The following is a 19,116-nucleotide window of genomic DNA, read 5'->3' as shown; positions in this document are numbered from 1 at the left end:
TTGATGTAAGCATTACTGCATTCTATTTTTTTTTTGGAGACTTAATAAAACGCGACTCCTTTTTGCCTATTTTTGTTGTCAATTTACACCATCAAACTGAAAGAGAAAAATGCACATCCTCGCTAACGTTTGAAAATACCGTCCGTGCCCTAGGGGCACGGGTTACACCCTCGTTTCTCTATAAGTTAGAGAAAGGAAACTCTGTCTAAATCAAGCCAAGACATAAATCGACTTATCGATTTGATAATCAGAGAAACAACAGTCTAAATAACGTATCAAGTACAGAAATGCTCGGACAGTGGACCAAATTTCAGTCCCTAGAATCGTCGTTTGGTCGAAAAATAATAGCAATTAACCTCTCTAACTTCATGTAAATTCCATAATTACCCAATTTCCAGCTATATGTATCTTAGAATTCTATGAATTACAATAACCCCCAATTTCATAAACCCTAGAGTTGCATACAACAGTGAAAAACCCCAACTTCATAAACCTCAAACCCTATAAACCATAATAGATTCAATAAAGATTCTTCACTAAGTTTTTTTTTATTTCACTAGAGTTTGGAGCAAGATGCTCTAAAAACTAATTTATGTGGACAACAAGAAAACGTGCACCCTTCATAAAAAAAAAACAAGAAAACGTGCACCATCTATTTGTAAAAAAGGAAAACATAAACACACCATGGTCCAATATCTTTTTCCATGACATTCAAATTTGTTTTTGAGTGCACTTAGGCGCTTCAAAAATTACGTCAAACTAAATTATCATTCATAGTTAGATCTTGCAAAACGATAAAATTAATTTTGTTCGGAGAGTTCCAATCAGGAACTGTAACTAATAGTACACTTTTTCAACCATATCTAATATTTTGAATATATCCGATTAGAAGCACTTTTTTTCCACGTCGAAGTTGAAAAAGAGAACCTAGCATAACTTGTGAATACAAAATCTGGTATTCATCTTATAGAGAAAGATTACTGGTTCATAGCTCTGCAACTAACAAGGCTAAGAGCATCTCCGATGCAAGACTCAATCTTAAAATCTTAAGTTTCACCTAAGACTTCAGAGTATTTTTTGAGAAAAAACCTCTCAAATGCAAAACTCAATTGAGATCTTAAGATGATGTGGAAGCATTAAGTTTTAAGATGTCTCAACAAGAAACTCTATTTTTGAGATCTCTTTTGAGAGTCTTAAGTGTCCTAGTAATCAAATTAATTTTTGGACCAGTAGAAAGTCTTTCTTTCTCAATCACTTTTTCCTATTAAATGTATGTGTGACATGTGTATCTATTAGAGTTTTTTAGAGTGTTGCATTTGAGAAGGACTTGAATTAGAGACACTCAAGTTAGCCACATAGGAAAGAGAATCTCAATTGAGACTCAACACATAAGTCAAATAGAATTTTTTTTTTTAGTTTTGCATTGGAGATGCTCTAAATGGTCTTGGTATAGGAAGGGCGTTCCCTAGTACGAGTCCGTTAAAGATGGAGAGCCATGCTTTTGGTATAGGAAGAAATAAACCTATTTATTTACAAAATATCCAATAAAACTTATTGGGATAGGGAAATTTGGTCAAACTCCCTATAAAATTTGAGTTTTGGTTAAAAATGATTTATCAACTTTTTATAGGCTTCAACTCTTTATGGCATTTTTGTAGATAATCTAATATAGGGAAAATTTCGGCATTAGAAATGGGAGTGCTTTTAAAATTGTCTTTCAAGCCTATTTCCAAACTATATATGGGGCCTAAAAGGACAAAAAGATAACTTGTCTTTTTAACAAAAAAAAAAACATGAAATCCGCCCAATTTCCTGTAAAAAGTAATCCCTCTTAGTCCTAAAACTGTACTCAATCAAGAAAGAAGATGTATAACTAGACTCTAGATGTTAACGCAAGAGCACTTATCTCCATTAACAACAAGAGGGTTTCATACCTCTTTTATGCTTGATTGATTTCTTTACTAAGATTTTCAAGTCTAGTAACAGTAATATGAAAATTTTCAACTGCATCAATAGTATTTTGAAAAGTTTTTACTCCATTTACAATAAAAGAATTATCAATTTTACGATGAAGAATATGAAAAAAGGAAGGTCAGCGAGTGATTCCTCGTTTTCTTAACTGGTTGATTTCTTTTGGTTACAATTTCGGTTGGAACCTTTGAAGACGACTAAATATTTCTTTCGTTTCAGCGAATAATCTCGTGAATTTCGTTTCCAAGATCACAACCAATCAATATGTACCTCAGAAAATATATAAGTGACTTTTCTTCAAAGAGAAGTTTCGGCTTAGCACGAAAATTTTCATGGTAAAAATTTTCAACCAAAAACATTGAAAATGTAAACAATTTTTCGTGAACAGATGGAATGTGGCGTAGTTTGCATGTAAAGAATGGTTGAATTTAAAATCAATTTCATCTGTTATGGTCGAATTTTTTTTATTTTTCAGTCTTTCCATTTGGAAATCCTTTACGGGTTAGAATAAAAAACTACTTAAACCCTAAAAAAATCTGTTCAACCGTGGAGAAAAACAAAAGAAGAATTTTCCATTACCTTAATCTTCATTATATATGTCGTATTTGTTATATTTAATAATCCTAGATTTTAAATAAGTGAATAAATTTTTGCTTAGTGCGAAATCTTTTGGAGGAATTTTGTTTACAAATAAGTTTTAGTTGAAACACAAACTTTTAAATTTGATTTTTCAACAGTTGTTTATTTTTATTTGAACTACAGACTTTTAAATTTTATTTTTCAACAGTAGTTTATGTTTACTTCAACTACGGAATTTTAAATCCGATTCTTCAACAGAACCTTTCCTATGGAGCTTTAAATCTGAATTTTCTACAACAATTGTAACGGTCAATTTCTGAGTTAATCTTTGCCTTTAATGCATTGGCTACAAAAGAGGATAGTCCAAGGAATATGCTTTACTGGCTAGTTTGACTGGAATAAATTCAGAATTTAATTTAATCCTTTCAATGCTAACCTTTAGATCATTAGTTTCAAACGATTGAGAATTGGATCTATGGGCATTTAGATTTGGAACCTTTAAATAGGAGTCTTATTCTCAGAAGAAAAACACTGAAAAATCTATTTCTCTCTACCCGTCTTCTCCACTCTCTCTATCAATCTGTCAAGATCAGTAGATCAAGAATGAAGTTTACTTCTTCAGTTTTTGATATAGAACAGTTGAATCCTAGGGGGCTTCGCTCGGATACTGCAAAGCAATACCTAATTCACCGGTAGCAGGGGCATTTTAAGTGTTCAGGACAGCGAGTGATACTCGTGCCTCCGTTCCACCATCCTTGTCTCCTCATCTATTGCAGGTGCATTATCTCTAGTGGTCGTCTTGCTGGTTCATAACAAAGTCCTAAGAAAGATAAGTTCTTCACTTTATTATCAGTTCATTGCTCTATTTAATATTGCCTTTTACTTTGTTGTTTTTCTTATTACTATTTTGATACCAGTATTTGTTTAAGTCGAATGACTTCTATTTCATTTAGTGATTCGTTTCTATATTTTCATAGGCTATAATCTAAATCAGGACATGCAACTTTTAAGGAATTAAGCATTTCTTCTATCAATCTAAATCAGCTCGGACACCTGCTACATCACAGTGTATGATCACACTCTACTTCCTTATGAGTTATCTAAACCTAGCCTTTGTCGTTGCCATGATATTCATTGTGTTGTTGAGATTTGCAGTCACATATGTTTGTAAATAATATCTACACCAGTCAACAGTTGGTTGCCCAAGTGATTTGATAGTGTTAGACATAATATTCTCACAAGCCAAATATTAGGGAGAAAGGTGTGAGAAAAAAATGCACCCAAGTGTTTTGATAGTGTTGATTTATTAGTGGTTTTAAAACTTCCCCAGCAAAAGGGGGATGAGATCCAACTTGTGAATTCACACCCCCACCTGGGAATTTAGTTTCCAAAAGATTAACAATTCAACTTCTCAGGATTCAATACCACATGCCAATCAAATAACAATGTATTATATAGTGCATTTGTCTATTTAAAGCAATTCAATTCCAATATTATTGAAACATTTGCCGAAATGATTCCAGATCGTTTTATTCGTAATAACTGTATTCTCAAGAAGTATATATGTACTAGGTATGACCCGTGTCTCCGGCACGGACACTAATGTTGAACCAGAATATGAAACTTTAAAACTGCAATTTATAACATGTTTATTCCTAAACATTTGACGAAACCCTGTCCCGAATTGCGGCAACCACTTCAAGCTCAAGCGCAGAAACCTTAGCCCATGCTTCTTCTTGAATGCCCTGCTAACAACATCATAAAGGATCTCAGCTTGAAAGATAAAGGGTGAACTGTGAAGCGACCCAACGGTCATATTTGAGGATTTGAACAATATTAAATGAGGAATGAAGGAATATATCAAGTAGCAGATATATGTTCCATACTCTGTCTTGAATATCTAACATTGAAAACCACTATCCAGGTCATAATGTTTTGAAATGACGAGATATGTTACAACTGTGGTGCATGCATAATACATATGAACCACGACAAATCTACTGTTTACTAAAATCTCTAACCAACAAATTGGTTGCCGTTCTTGAGAAGAATGAAGTTTATGGAGAAAAATTGAAAAGTAACCAACTGGTGGCATTGTACAATCATACCATTATTACGGTAAGTAATTTATGCATATCTACCTTTTAATTCACAAGTTCCTTCCTCAATCTTTTCATTTCGCACTCCAGGGCTTCCATCTTCCGCTCCACCATGCGAAATTGCAGAACAAACGGTTGTCATGATGTAATTAATCTACACATGCTATCAAATGCAATATAGAAATGTTAGAGGAGAGAGGTTACTTTTCTACAGTGCAGAGAGGTCTGCTACTCTTCTTAAACTTGGGATTCTAGTTGGCGAACTTTCTTCTCAGACATTACCACGTTCTCCCTTGTGTCTTCCTATTATTCCATGAAAGCATATAAATATAGGCTATAAATAAGTAGATCAAGTGCAAACATCAAAATACATTCATTGGCAGAGAAAAGACAACATACCAGCTTTCTCCCCCGTGAATACACAAGTAAACGACTCTCTTTATCCGACTCCTGAAAACAGGCAAAAAATAAGTTTCTTTGAACGGGTTTTTAACAACGTCGGCCTACAACACAAGAAGCAATTAAAAAAAGCAGAATTTTCTCAAGACCTGAAGTTTATTAACAACATCTTGAGCTTCCTTTCCTGCTTGTAGGCGGTGTCAGACTCTCTGTTTCTGTTATTCATCCAACCGTTTCTCAAATGCAGATATAGTTGGCATTTGACTACAAAAACACACAGTTAATTGTTTCTGACATCTTACAAGAAAACAGACTTCATTCGAAGAATCAATGACAATAAAGCAATCAATAGTTCACATCCGACCAAAAAAAAAAAGAAACATCAATCGAACAACTTGTGAGAGAACGTTGAAGTTGAGCAGGAAAACATTTTTGCATTGGTAAACATGAAAAATCCTTCATGTATGTAAAAGTGATGCTGAAACAGTGAAAGTGACAAACAAATTTAACATCAATTAATGGGTGCGATCATGAACGCAAGAAACAAAACTAAACATTGGTTAGGCGACCCAAATGCGCTTCCCGAACCGTTTGAAGTAAAAAAGTAATCTGTAAGACTGCGGAATTGTTTGAAGTATGAAACACATGATGGAAATAAAATAACAAAATTTGCAAGCCTTTTCAATGCTTAAAATCATCAATGAAAAAGGCGGATAATCGATCTCGCCACATAAGAAGATAAAGCTTACAAAAAGTTTATTTCAGGGGAGGCACAATTGCGTCGAAGTCTATTACAGTGAAAGACGGCATAAAACTAAATGATTTGTAAGAATTATATACTTCAAAAACCTCAACTGGTGATCAAACTCAATAGTGATAAGAGACATAATGACATTGTTTACCGAGAAAATTATTATTGTTCGTAGTTAATAACTTAATAGACACAGTTTTAAGTAAACAAAGGTAAACCTTGTTGAAGTTCCATTGGCAAACGCAGGATTCGTGTTTCTTCATGACCTGTGTATCCGCGGAAGCATTTCCAAAAACTTAGAAAAACACAATGTTGTACCAACTGTTGGACAGAAAATTTGCTGTAGCAAAATATTGGATACATGGCTACATGCCTTCTGATGACCACTTCTACTCCCCAGATCCTCACCATGAGAGATAAGAAATCATTGTCATCTATGTTCTTCCTGGCCCTTCTGATTTTTAGCAACAATATCTTCTTCACAGCTGCTATCTTGAAAGTGAAAAGTAAAACCCTTGTAGTAGATTCATTGAGGTTTTAGTTTTACTCATTTTAGACGATTACTGGGATATTTAGGTTGTAATAATTTCAATCTCGTTTGCAAAAATCATGCATGCAGGCAGCACCCTAGTCCCCTCGTAAAATATTCTAAACGGCCATGTGTCCCAATGTAGCGGCTGACTTCGAATCCTTAGTTCCTCTACCTAGCAAACCACTTTTATAAGTTGTCCCTATCACTGTACTGTTACATATAGGTAGAATGAATATATATGATCAACACAAACAAAACTCACAAAATTTGGTACCATTGACATATTAACCAAACCCTAACTTTTTTATAAACACCCACAAAAGCAAAACCCACATCAAAATAAGAACAAACTTACACTACCCATCCTCCAATTCAAGGCTCCACTCCACAAAACTCCATTCCTACTACCATTCTCACTGCCATTCCCGCATTATATTATTTTTTCTTCATAATCTATATAGATAGAATGAATTCACTTGTAAGAAATCTCACTTCAAAGATTTCTGAATAAAAAATATACATTATTTCGTTACCCAAATAAGCAATCAAGATTCAAAAAACCTACTACGTAAATCAATGTGCAAATTCTACCTGATTCATCCTATAGGGACTGGATTGGCGGGAATGAGGCAAAAGGATTCATCTCTATGCCCATTTTTTTGTGTTGTTCTTCTCAAATTTGTAATACAACCAAGTGGCAAAAGTCTTCAAATTTTATCTCTACCTTTTGCCTTCAGATATGTCCATATCGACAGCGAGGAATCTACAGAACGGAAACTTCCGGCTACCAAGGGGACGGTAATTTGTTAATCATTTTCAAGATGTTCTGGTTTTCTCCCCACTTTCTTCGAAATCTGAAATTTCTCAGGTTTCTGTTTCAAGGGGTCACCCAAAGAGAGCCATGGAAAACTACAACAGTACACTACGACAAACAAACTACATATAACAAACTACATGTATGCAATTCTCTATTAGACATTTCATCAAACACATAGATCGCAACATCAAAAACATAAAGAGGCAAACCAAACTTTGGCATTTCTATCAAAATCTACCTAACAGGTACAGAAAGAAACATTCACAAAGATCAAAATGTAAGTGTATGCAACCAATGAATCAAATCAATAAATCATTCTTACCAGTATAAGATCAAACCCACATAAACTTATGAACAATTTATAAAACAAAACCAACTGAATAAATTTCTACAATGAAGATGAAGTTTAACAGAGATTGAGAGAACAAAAGATGAAGCAATAAATTTTTACAACGAAGAGGAAGTTGAACAGAGATGGAGTACTAACCTCTGGTGGCCTAAAAAACGAACAAAAAAAAAGAAGGAAAAGAAACATCGGTTGAGAGGAAAGGAGATGTGTAATGCAGTGAAAAGAAACGTCCGTTGAGAAAACAGGAAGGAATTATGGATTTAGGCGCCTACATGACCACATACCATCCAACGGTTGATGATATTGCTGATGTGGAATGAATGGCTGGATTTTTCCAAGAGTTTGTCCCAGTCAGCACTCATAAACTATGACTAAAGATTAATTTCCCGAGTAAAGAAACGTACCTTCCATGGCTAGGTCCGAGTCCTTGTCATATCCGAAAGCCCAGAAGAAATACCCACCGAGGCCATTTGTGTTAGCATATTCAACTTTTTTCTTAATAGATCTGGTATCATCGTATCCAATCCAAGAATCTCCAGCATAAGAATAAGTAGAGACGGTCTTGTCGTCGTACATGACGGTTGCACCATTAGCCTCATTGAAATCCATCACCTGATAGTAAAACATAACACCATTTTTGTCTCCAGGCCCAACCCCCACAGCAGCTGCGCCTATTCCGTTAACATTCGGATCCTTCAATTTCCATGTGTGTCCGTACATTGGTAGTCCCATAACCAATTGCTGTGCAGGTACACCAGCATTTATCCACGACTGAATTCCTTCACTAGTACTATATTTACTTCCCGAGTCATAGAGCAAAGCATGAGCTCCTGTCACAGATGTATCCCAACTTCCACGATAGTCATACGACATAACATTGAGAAAGTCAACGTTATCGCGTATCGATTGGACAGGGTAATTTCTTTCGACCGAGTCTAACAAAACCAAGTTGGCCGAGAGATAAACAGCAGCACTGATAAGAAGTCTAGGTTTGTTCGTTTGACGGGCTTCCATATCTGCAGCCGCACGCCACTCTGCAAAGAGGAGGCCGAGATTTGTCATCTCTTGTTGATCCGCCGGGTGCTCCCAGTCGAGATCAAGACCATCAAAACCGTACTTTCGAGCAACCTCAATTGTCGATTTAATGAAATTTTGACGGTTAGACGGGTTAGAAGCCATGCTAGAGAATTTCTTTGAGATCGTACCTCCTCCTCCTCCTCCGATAGAAAAGAAAGCCTTCATAGGGGGTTGTTTTGAGTGAAGAGTGGAAGTGAAGACGGGCATCGTTTGGTCGTCTGTCTCAGAGACGGCTAGCTGGTAAGTAGTGGGGTCGAGTTGTACAAATGAGTAGAAAATATGAGTGTAGTAAGATTCTGGTATAGATGAAGGAGGGTTAGAATCTGCATTCCATGAAGGCCAATAACCACCCTTTATTCCAATTGAAAGAGTTGCAGGCATGGAGATCATGATGGTTAAGAGAAAGGCATAGAAGATATGAACTACTCTCACCATGATTAAAAATGTCGAAAATGAGAAAGATATTGATATGCTTAATTGTTTGTATCAAATGATATATATATATATATATATATATATATATATAAGAAAATGAGGGGAAATAGAAGAAGATAGAAATCTATGAGTTTAAAAGAGGAAAAAGGAAAAAAAAAATCAGGTCTGAAAAATCAAAATATGAGTGGTTGTGGTCTTGTGGATGGACCACAGTAGCAGAAAAGAAACAAATGAAGACTTTCTACAAGTCTTCATTTAAATGAACATTCTGGTCTTATTTGGTGGCTTAGCAGTCCGATATTGTACGTCTGTGCTCTTAAAACCTTATTCATTAGCCGAACCAAACCAGTCAGACATCGACATTATATAATTGCAACAAATGGGTCAGTAATTCAAAGCTCATAACTGCACCAAAATCGATAGGAAAGTGTTAAAGGCGTACACTATGAGTGTTAAAGACGCCTCTTGTAAGTGTTAAAGGCGCTGGCCTTAAATATGGCTTGAGAGAGGCACATTTAACAGTTATAGGGGGCGCCTTTAAGACTTCCCAAATCCTTCAAAGTTCATAATGGCACTAAAGATTCTTCATTAAATTTTATTTTATTTGATGGGAGTTTGGAGAGAGATGCTCTAAAAACTCATTTTCTTATGTGGGTAACATGAAAACATGCACCATCTATTTCAAGAAAAAAGGAAAACACAAGCACACCATGGTCCAATATCTTTTCTATGCCATTCAAATATGTTTTTGAGTGCACTTAGGCGCTTCAAAAATTACGTGAAACTAAATTATCATTTTTCATAGATAGATCTTGCAAAACGATAATATTGATTTTGTTTGGAGAGTTCCAATCAGGATTGTAAGCACGAACCATGTCATTTTTACTACCTTCCCCTTTACGGTTTTGAAACTTATGTTATTAAGGTTGCAATTTGTAAATGGATGTTTACCGTAACTAATAGTACACTTTTTCAACCATATCTAATATTTTCGAGAATCTGATTAGAAGCACTTTTTTCCTACATTGAAGTCGAAAAAGAGAACCTAGCATAACATGTGAATACAGAATTTGGTATTCATCTTATAGAAGAATTATCAATTTTACGATGAAGAATATGAGAAAAGAAGGGTAAACGTAACTGGTTAATTTCTTTTGGTTATAATTTTGGTTGGAACCTTTGAAGACGGCGAAATATTTATTTCGTTCGCCTGAAAAATCTCTTGAATTTCGTTTCCAAGATCTCAATCAATATGTAACTCAAAAAATATATAAGTGACATTTCTTCGAAGAGAAGTTTCGGCTCAGCACAAAAAATTCCGTGGTAAATTTTTTAAAACCAAAATCATTGAAAATGTAAACAATTTTCGTTTGCAAGAGATGAATGCGGCGTAATTTGCCTGTAAAGAATGGTTGAAAGATAAAATCAATTTCATCCACTATGGTCGAAATTTGTTGTATTTTTCAGTCTTCCCATTTGAAAATCCTTTACGGGTTAGAACAAAAAAAACTACTTAAACCCTAAAAAATCATAAGGTCAAATATACTACCAATTGTTTCCATGTCGAGTCGAGCATCCCCTCGAAAACTAAAACAAGCAACGAGTACGGGAAGTATCAAAAGCACCCAGCATAAGGGTTAAAGACACTTCCGGGCAAACCAAATTTTTGGAGGAGCATTGTGAGAAAAGATGCGTCTTTAACCCTTGTGGGGTATTTTTAAAGCTTCCCTGCAAAAAGGGGATGATCCAATTTGTGAATTCACTCCCTGAAATTTAGTTTCCAAAAGATTAACAAGTCAACTTCTCAGGATTTAATAATCAAACATGCCAATCAAGTGACAATAATAATGTACATATACTGCATTTGTCTTATTAAAGCAATTCAGTTCCATTATTATTTAAACATTTGTGGAACGATTCTAGATCGTTTTATTCATAATAACATTTCGTCAAATACTACTCCACTAGTCTAGTCTCTCCATGCTCCCGAAGCTGCAAGAATGACCATTAATAAGATTATATAAAAAAATGTTCAAACATGTATTAAATGTATTTAAGAGCAAAAATACGGGACGAATTAAATGCAACCTCAAAGCAGTATTTTTGAAAATAGTCGGGTAATGGCGAGAATTTCCCAGAACATAGACAAGAAAGCAGTCTAAAGTGTCATAAACTATGACTAAAGATCAATTTTCCGAGTAAAGAAACATACCTTCCATGGCTAGGGACGAATCCTTGTCATATCCGAAAGCCCAGAAGAAATACCCACCGAGGCGATTTGTGCTAGCATATTCAACTTTTTTCTTAATAGACATCGGACCGTCGTATCCAATCCAAGAAGTTCCAGCATAAGAATAGTAAGACACCTTCCTGTCGTCGTACACTACGGCTGCACCATTAGCTTTGTTGAAATCCATCACCTCCGAGTACAACATAATCCCTTCAGCATTTCCAGGCCCAACCCCGACAGCAGGTGCACCTATTCCGTTAACATTCGGATCCTTCAATTTCCATGTGTGTCCGTACATTGGAAGCCCCAGAACCAATTTCTGTGCAGGTACACCAGCACTTATCCATGACTGAATTCCTCTATTAGTACTATATCTACTGTTCAAGTCATAAAGCAAAGCATGAGCTCCTGTCACAGATGTATCCCAACTTCCACGATAGTCATACGACATAACGTTGATAAAGTCAACGTTATCGCGTATCGATTGGGCAGGGTAACTTCTTTCGCCAGGAGATAACAAAATCAAGTTGGGAGAGAAATAAACAGCGGCACTAATAAGAAGTCTAGGTTTGTTCGTTTGACGAGCTTCCATATCTACGGCAGCACGCCACTCTGCGAAGAGGAGACCGAGATTTGTCGTGTCTTGTTGATTCGCGGGGTGCTCCCAGTCGAGATCAAGACCATCGAAACCGTACTTCCGGGCCACCTCAATAGTTGATTTAATAAAATTTTGACGGTTGGACGGGTTAGAAGCCATGGTAGAGAAATCATTTGCTTTCGCATTTCCTCCTCCGATAGAAAAGAAAGCCTTCATTGGGGGTTGTTTTGAGTGAAGAGTGGAAGTGAAGGCGGGCATCGTTTGTTCGTCTGTCTGAGAGATGACTAGCTGGTTAGTTGTGGGGTTGAGTTGTACAAATGAGTAGAACATATGAGTGTAGTAAGATGCTGGTATAGATGAAGGAGGGTTAGAAGCTGCACGCCACGAAGGCCAATAACCACCCTTTATTCCAATTGAAAGAGTTGCAGGCATGGAGATCATGATGGTTAAGAGAAAGGCATAGAAGATATGAACTACTCTCACCATGATTAAAAATGTCGAAAATGAGAAAGATATTGATATGCTTAATTGTTTGTATCAAATGATATATATATATATATATATATATATATATATATATATATAAGAAAATGTGAGGAAATAGAAGAAGATAGAAATCTATGAGTTTAAAAGAGGAAAAAGAAAAAAAAATCAGGTCTGAAAAATCAAAATATGAGTGGTTGTGGATGGACCACAGTAGCAGAAAAGAAACAAATGAAGACTTTCTACAAGTCTTCATTTAAATGAACATTCTGGTCTTATTTGGTGGCTTAGCAGTCCGATATTGTACGTCTGTGCTCTTAAAACCTTATTCATTAGCCGACCCAAACCAGTCAGACATCGACATTATATAATTGCAACAAATGGGTCAGTAATTCAAAGCTCATAACTGCACCAAAATCGATAGGAAAGTGTTAAAGGCGTACACTATGACTGTTAAAGACGCCTCTTGTAAGTGTTAAAGGCGCTGGCCTTAAATATGGCTTGAGATAATAGGATACATTACATAAGACGGATCGAAAACAGGAGATCCAGCGGTCAAAGATAAGTTGCAGAAATAATATACGTGTGTAACACGTGTATGTACGTGACGGATCGAGAAGACGAGATCCTACGATCAAGAAGAATTCAGAATATTGAAGATATTTGTAGATATGTGAAGATTTAGTTTCTTATATTCAGAATATCTCTTGTAACTATCTAATGGTAATATTAGATAGATTTTGTATTATTTCCTAGTTTAGTAATTAGAAACTAGGAAACCCTAAACCCTAAGTCATCTATAAATAGGAGATGGTTCTAGGAATCAAACTCATCGAGTTATGTCTGACCAATGTAACCGATCAACTCTCACAATACAATTGTATGTGGTGAATTATTAATAAAGAAGTTGTTCTCCGTGGATGTAGGTCTTGAGTATTCGACCGAACCACGTTAAATTATCGTGTCATTAATTTAATGTATTTCTCCGATTATTATATGATCGTGAATTTAACATGGTATCATGAGCATGTTATTTGTTCGTGTTTTATGCTTCCGCAAATTTCTGACGATTTTTTTTAGTCGTTGTGATTAAATTATCCATAAATCACTTCATCGATATTTTTTTTAGATTTCCAAGTTAATCTTGTGCTTAGTTCAAAAAAAAAAAAAAAAAAAAAGTTAATCTTGTGACTTTTCATTCTACAATAGTGAGTACCGTGCACCATAAGACTTCTTCAACAAAGGTAACTTCTTACTAGTATTTGATTTCTTTTCTTATTTATTTTTTTTCTAAAACAGGTCAGCTCCAAATACTACATCACTTCTTTTTGGATTCCAACTTTTTTTAGTCAGCTTTTATTTGATTGGCTTGTAAACCGGGTTCATCCAAAACCTGGTAACCAACTCACTTCCCCTATTGTGTCGGTGGAGTAGTAATTGCTTAAGAAACCGTGTTTGATCCTAAAAGATACGGTCCAAACACAAACCCTGTCACTTACAGGAACCCTAGGGCTCTAGCTGTTCTTCTTCTTCTTACCCGACGGAAACCCTAAGGACTTTTTATTGCCGCCGACCACCAAAACCCTTTACTACCGGCGAGATTTTCATCACTAATCGTTGTTTTCATTGATTTGAACAACCCATCAGCGCTTCCCTTTCGATTTGTTGAAGAACCGACTGTCATCTTCTTCTTTCCCGAGACAGAAACTCTAGGGTTCAACCTCGGTGACTATTTCCTGCGAATATTTCTGTTACCAATCGATCACTTCCATCGATTTGGACTAAAAACAATCGTTTCTTTTTTTATTTGGTGAAGAATCAACCATTTTATGACCGAAAATCATATTTTCTGAAACTTTCTCTCTCTACAAATACCACCATTGATGAACCTTAACATTGGCTCAAATCGGTTGGATTTTACTCTATTATAGCAACCCACTATCGATTAGGTATGGGTTTTTCAATTACCTTCTGATTTGGGAACCCCAATTTTGAGAAAATTCCCAAGTTGGGTAAACCCTAATTTAGAAGTTCCTAAATTTCTCAAAACTAAGTATTTGCGACAGTTTCTTTCCCCACATTATTTTGTGACGGCCACATTATCAGACCATTGACAGTTTGCATGCTGTCACTGTTTCCCATCCAAAGGAAAGTGACACTGTTTCATGATGTCACTAATTCGTGATGTCACTAATGTTACAGTGTTTTTTGCGAGAATTACTTATTTCAACAATCTGTCACAACTGAACACTGTTTTTTGCCACAGTTTTGTGTGTAATTTATTTGCCACAGTTCATATGTCGGAAATTTATTTTGTGACAGACTTGTAATGTCACCTATAACCAACTTCTTCTAGTTGTGACATAATTTTTCTGTCACTTTCTCTTCTATTTGTGACGTTAAAATAGATTAATTTCATCTATTTTTCTTTCCGGATATATCCGTGACATTTTCAAAGTCATACTTTGTTTACGACGATTTTATTTCTCTACCAAAATTTTGGACTTTCCCTTCAACGGAGAAAGAATTCCTATTTTGGGTTTTAATTCCGGATTTCAACCCGCGAAATTTTCATAATCATATATTTCTAATGATTATTTTATTTCTTCCAATTATATTTTGGATTTTCCCACCACAAATAGAATATATCTATTTTGACCTTTATTTCCGGATTCTCCCGTGACATTTTCCAACTCATACTTAATCTATGATGACTTGTCTTTCCTACCAAATAACATTTTGGAATATTTCTTCACCGAATAGAATATCTATTCAACGAATAGAATATCTCTATTTTTTCCGGACTTGTATCCGTGATCTTGCATTTATTTGGCAATGAATTTCACGTCGACCATAGTTTTGGTTGTTACTTATCCAATAATTTTTGGCCTTCCGACAATGATTTTTTGTCGATTTCCAACAACATTATTTTGTTGACACTTATTAGACAATGTTTAACTTGTCAATTTTAAACACAACAATTTTATTTTGTTGTGACTCATTGAATACTTGATATTTTTATACGACAATTACCTTCTTGTCGACATTGATTATCACAACTTTTTGTTGTCGACATTTTCTTTCAAAACAATGACCAACTTTATACACATGACAACAATACATGTAATTTCGTTGTCATTGATCATCGTTCAATCTTTGACCGTATCTACCAACCTTTTGGTTGTGACTTAATCATCGTTCAATCATCTTCCAACACATCCACAATCTAAGAGTTGCAAGAAGACGAATATGACGAATCAAGAGGTATTTCCTTTTTCTCTCTCCAAGTCGGACACTTCAAAAATTACGTGCTCCAACTTGCGGGGGGGTAATAGGATACATTACATAAGACGGATCGAAAACAGGAGATCCGGCGGTCAAAGATAAGTTGCAGAAATAATATACGTGTGTAACACGTGTATGTACGTGACGGATCGAGAAGACGAGATCCTACGATCAAAAAGAATTCAGAATATTGAAGATATTTGTAGATATGTGAAGATTTAGTTTCTTATATTCAGAATATCTCTTGTAACTATCTAATGGTAATATTAGATAGATTTTGTATTATTTCCTAGTTTAGTAATTAGAAACTAGGAAACCCTAAACCCTAAGTCATCTATAAATAGGAGAGGGTTCTAGGAATCAAACTCATCGAGTTATGTCTGACCAATGTAACCGATCAACTCCCACATACAATTGTATGTGGTGAATTATTAATAAAGAAGTTGTTCTCCGTGGATGTAGGTCTTGAGTATTCGACCGAACCACGTTAAATTATCGTGTCTTTACTTTAATCTCATATCTTCGATTATCTATATAATCATAAATTTAACATGAGAGAAGCACATTTATCAGTTATAGGGGCGGCTTTAAGACTTCCCAAATCGGTATATGATTCAAAACTCATAATGGCACTAAAGGGGTCTAATTAAGTTACGCACACGCCTAGATTTCATTATTACCGCGAACAACCACAAGTAAATTTGATGGGAGTTTAGAGAGAGATGCTCTAAAAACTCATTTTCTTATGTGGGTAACATGAAAACATGCACCATCTATTTCAAGAAAAAATGAAAACACAAGCACACCATGGTCCAATACCTTTTCTATGACATTCAAATTTGTTTTTGAGTGCACTTAGGCGCTTCAAAAATTACGTCAAACTAAATTTGTTTTTGAGTGCTTAGGAATTGTAAGCACGAACCTTGTCATTTTTACTACCTTCCCCTTTACGGTATTGAAACTTATGTTATTAAGGTTGCAATTTGTAAATGGATGTTTACCGTAACTAATAGTACACTTTTTCAACCATATCTAATATTTTCGAGAATCTGATTAGAAGCACTTTTTTCCTACATTGAAGTCGAAAAAGAGAACCTAGCATAACATGTGAATACAGAATTTGGTATTCATCTTATAGAAGAATTATCAATTTTACGATGAAGAATATGAGAAAAGAAGGGTAAACGTAACTGGTTGATTTCTTTTGGTTATAATTTTGGCTGGAACCTTTGAAGACGGCGAAATATTTATTTCGTTCGCCTGAAAAATTTCTTGAATTTCGTTTCCGAGATCTCAATCAATATGTAACTCAGAAAATATATAAATGACATTTCTTCGAAGATAAGTTTCGGCTCAGCACAAAAAATTCCGTGGTAAATTTTTTAAAACCAAAATCATTGAAAATGTAAACAATTTTCGTCTGCAAGTGATGAATGCGGCGTAATTTGCCTGTAAAGAATGGTTGAAAGATAAAATCAATTTCATCCACTATGGTCGAAATTTGTTGTATTTTTCAGTCTTCCCATTTGGAAATCCTTTACGGGTTAGAACAAAAAAAAAACTACTTAAACCCTAAAAAATCATAAGGCCAAATATACTACCAATTGTTTCCATGTCGAATCGAGCATCCCCTCGAAAACTAAAACAAGCAACGAGTACGGGAAGTATCAAAAGCACCCAGCATAAGGGTAAAAGACACTTCCGGGCAAACCAAATTTTTGGAGGAGCATTGTGAGAAAAGATGCGTCTTTAACCCTTGTGGGGTATTTTTAAAGCTTCCCTGCAAAAAGGGGATGATCCAATTTGTGAATTCACTCCCTGAAATTTAGTTTCCAAAAGATTAACAATTCAACTTCTCAGGATTTAATAATCAAACATGGGAATCAAACAATAATAATGTACATATACTGCATTTGTCTTATTAAAGCAATTCAGTTCCATTATTATTTAAACATTTGTGGAACGATTCTAGATCGTTTTATTCATAATAACAATTCGTCAAATACTACTCCGCTAGTCTAGTCTCTCCATGCTCCCGAAGCTGCAAGAATGATCATTAATAAGATTATATCAAAAAAATGTTCAAACATGTAAATGTAATTATAGAGTAAAAATATGGGACGAATTATATGCAACCTCAAAGCAGTATTTTTGAAAATAGTCGGGTAATGGCGAGAATTTCCCAGAACATAGACAAGAAAGCAGTCTAAAGTGTCATAAACTATGACTAAAGATCAATTTTCCGAGTAAAGAGACATACCTTCCATGGCTAGGGACGAATCCTTGTCATATCCGAAAGCCCAGAAGAAATACCCACCGAGGCGATTTGTGCTAGCATATTCAACTTTTTTCTTAATAGACATCGGACCATCGTATCCAATCCAAGAAGTTCCAGCATAAGAATAGTAAGACACCTTCCTGTCGTCGTACACGACGGCTGCACCATTAGCTTTGTTGAAATCCATCACCTCCGAGTACAACATAATCCCTTCAGCATTTCCAGGCCCAACCCCGACAGCAGGTGCACCTATTCCATTAACATTCGGATCCTTCAATTTCCATGTGTGTCCATACATTGGAAGCCCCAGAACCAATTTCTGTGCAGGTACACCAGCACTTATCCATGACTGAATTCCTCTATTAGTACTATATCTACTGTTCAAGTCATAAAGCAAAGCATGAGCTCCTGTCACAGATGTATCCCAACTTCCACGATAGTCATACGACATAACGTTGATGAAGTCAACATTATCGCGTATCGATTGGGCAGGGTAATTTCTTTCGACTGGGGATAACAAAATCAAGTTGGGCGAGAAATAAACAGCGGCACTAATAAGAAGTCTAGGTTTGTTCGTTTGACGAGCTTCCATATCTACAGCAGCACGCCACTCTGCAAAGAGGAGACCGAGATTTGTAGTGTCTTGTTGATTCGCGGGGTGCTCCCAGTCGAGATCAAGACCATCGAAACCGTACTTCCGGGCCACCTCAATAGTTGATTTAATGAAATTTTGACGGTTAGACGGGTTAGAAGCCATGGTAGAGAAATCATTTGCTTTCGCATTTCCTCCACCGATAGAAAAGAAAGCCTTCATTGGGGGTTGTTTTGAGTGAAGAGTGGAAGTGAAGACGGGCATCGTTTGTTCGTCTGTCTGAGAGATGACTAGCTGGTTAGTTGTGGGGTTGAGTTGTACAAATGAGTAGAACATACGAGTGAAGTAAGATGCTGGTATAGATGAAGGAGGGTTAGAAGCTGCACGCCATGAAGGCCAATACCCACCCTTTATTCCAATTGATATGCTTAATTGTTTGTATCAAATGATATATATATATAAGAAAATGAAGTGAAATAGAAAAAGAAAAAAAGAAGTTACGTTTGAAAAATCAAAATATTAATGTGGTTGTGGATGGGCCACAATAGCACAAAAGAAACAAATGAAGACTTTCTACAATTCTTTATTTAAATGAGCATTCTGGTCTTATTTGGTGGCTTAGCAGTCCGATAGTGTACGTC

General features: G+C 35.7%; 3 protein-coding genes across 6 annotated transcripts; all 3 read right to left on the bottom strand.

Annotated features, from left to right (window-relative positions):
* Positions 1-4,020: 4,020 nt before the first annotated feature.
* LOC147564477 (class V chitinase CHIT5-like) lies at positions 4,021-9,058 on the bottom strand. Of its 4 annotated transcripts, XM_086646890.1 has the most exons (9): positions 7,902-9,058; positions 6,923-7,821; positions 6,687-6,784; positions 6,018-6,541; positions 5,198-5,312; positions 5,049-5,099; positions 4,854-4,952; positions 4,692-4,748; positions 4,021-4,298 (listed from the first exon to the last, which is right to left on the bottom strand). In XM_086646890.1, exons 1-2 carry the CDS (start codon positions 9,007-9,009, stop codon positions 7,766-7,768), a joined length of 1,164 nt encoding a protein of 387 aa, XP_086503016.1. In that variant the 5' UTR covers positions 9,010-9,058; the 3' UTR covers positions 4,021-4,298; positions 4,692-4,748; positions 4,854-4,952; positions 5,049-5,099; positions 5,198-5,312; positions 6,018-6,541; positions 6,687-6,784; positions 6,923-7,765. The 4 variants fall into 4 exon arrangements, with proteins under 4 accessions (XP_086503016.1, XP_086503012.1, XP_086503004.1 ...); XM_086646886.1 differs by having other exon boundaries at positions 4,021-4,295; positions 4,692-4,754; positions 6,018-6,784; XM_086646878.1 differs by having other exon boundaries at positions 4,021-4,295; positions 4,692-4,952; positions 6,018-6,784.
* A 1,739-nt stretch (positions 9,059-10,797) lies between these two features.
* On the bottom strand, positions 10,798-12,387 carry LOC147564476 (class V chitinase CHIT5-like). Its single transcript, XM_086646791.1, has 2 exons — positions 11,222-12,387; positions 10,798-11,001 (listed from the first exon to the last, which is right to left on the bottom strand). Exons 1-2 carry the CDS (start codon positions 12,321-12,323, stop codon positions 10,979-10,981), a joined length of 1,125 nt encoding a protein of 374 aa, XP_086502917.1. The 5' UTR covers positions 12,324-12,387; the 3' UTR covers positions 10,798-10,978.
* A 5,047-nt stretch (positions 12,388-17,434) lies between these two features.
* On the bottom strand, positions 17,435-18,899 carry LOC147564475 (class V chitinase CHIT5a-like). The gene is made up of 2 exons (XM_086646778.1): positions 17,866-18,899; positions 17,435-17,646 (listed from the first exon to the last, which is right to left on the bottom strand). The coding sequence occupies exons 1-2, from the start codon at positions 18,809-18,811 to the stop codon at positions 17,624-17,626; spliced, it is 969 nt and encodes a 322-aa protein (XP_086502904.1). The 5' UTR covers positions 18,812-18,899; the 3' UTR covers positions 17,435-17,623.
* Positions 18,900-19,116: the final 217 nt, after the last annotated feature.

The sequence above is a fragment of the Eschscholzia californica genome, unplaced genomic scaffold (assembly GCF_041429995.1).
Source record: "Eschscholzia californica isolate CP2 unplaced genomic scaffold, dmEscCali1.0.p SCAF_1, whole genome shotgun sequence".
Classification (NCBI taxonomy): domain Eukaryota; kingdom Viridiplantae; phylum Streptophyta; class Magnoliopsida; order Ranunculales; family Papaveraceae; genus Eschscholzia; species Eschscholzia californica.
Note: the sequence above shows the minus strand (reverse complement) of the source record. Positions and strands in the feature narration are given on the sequence as shown.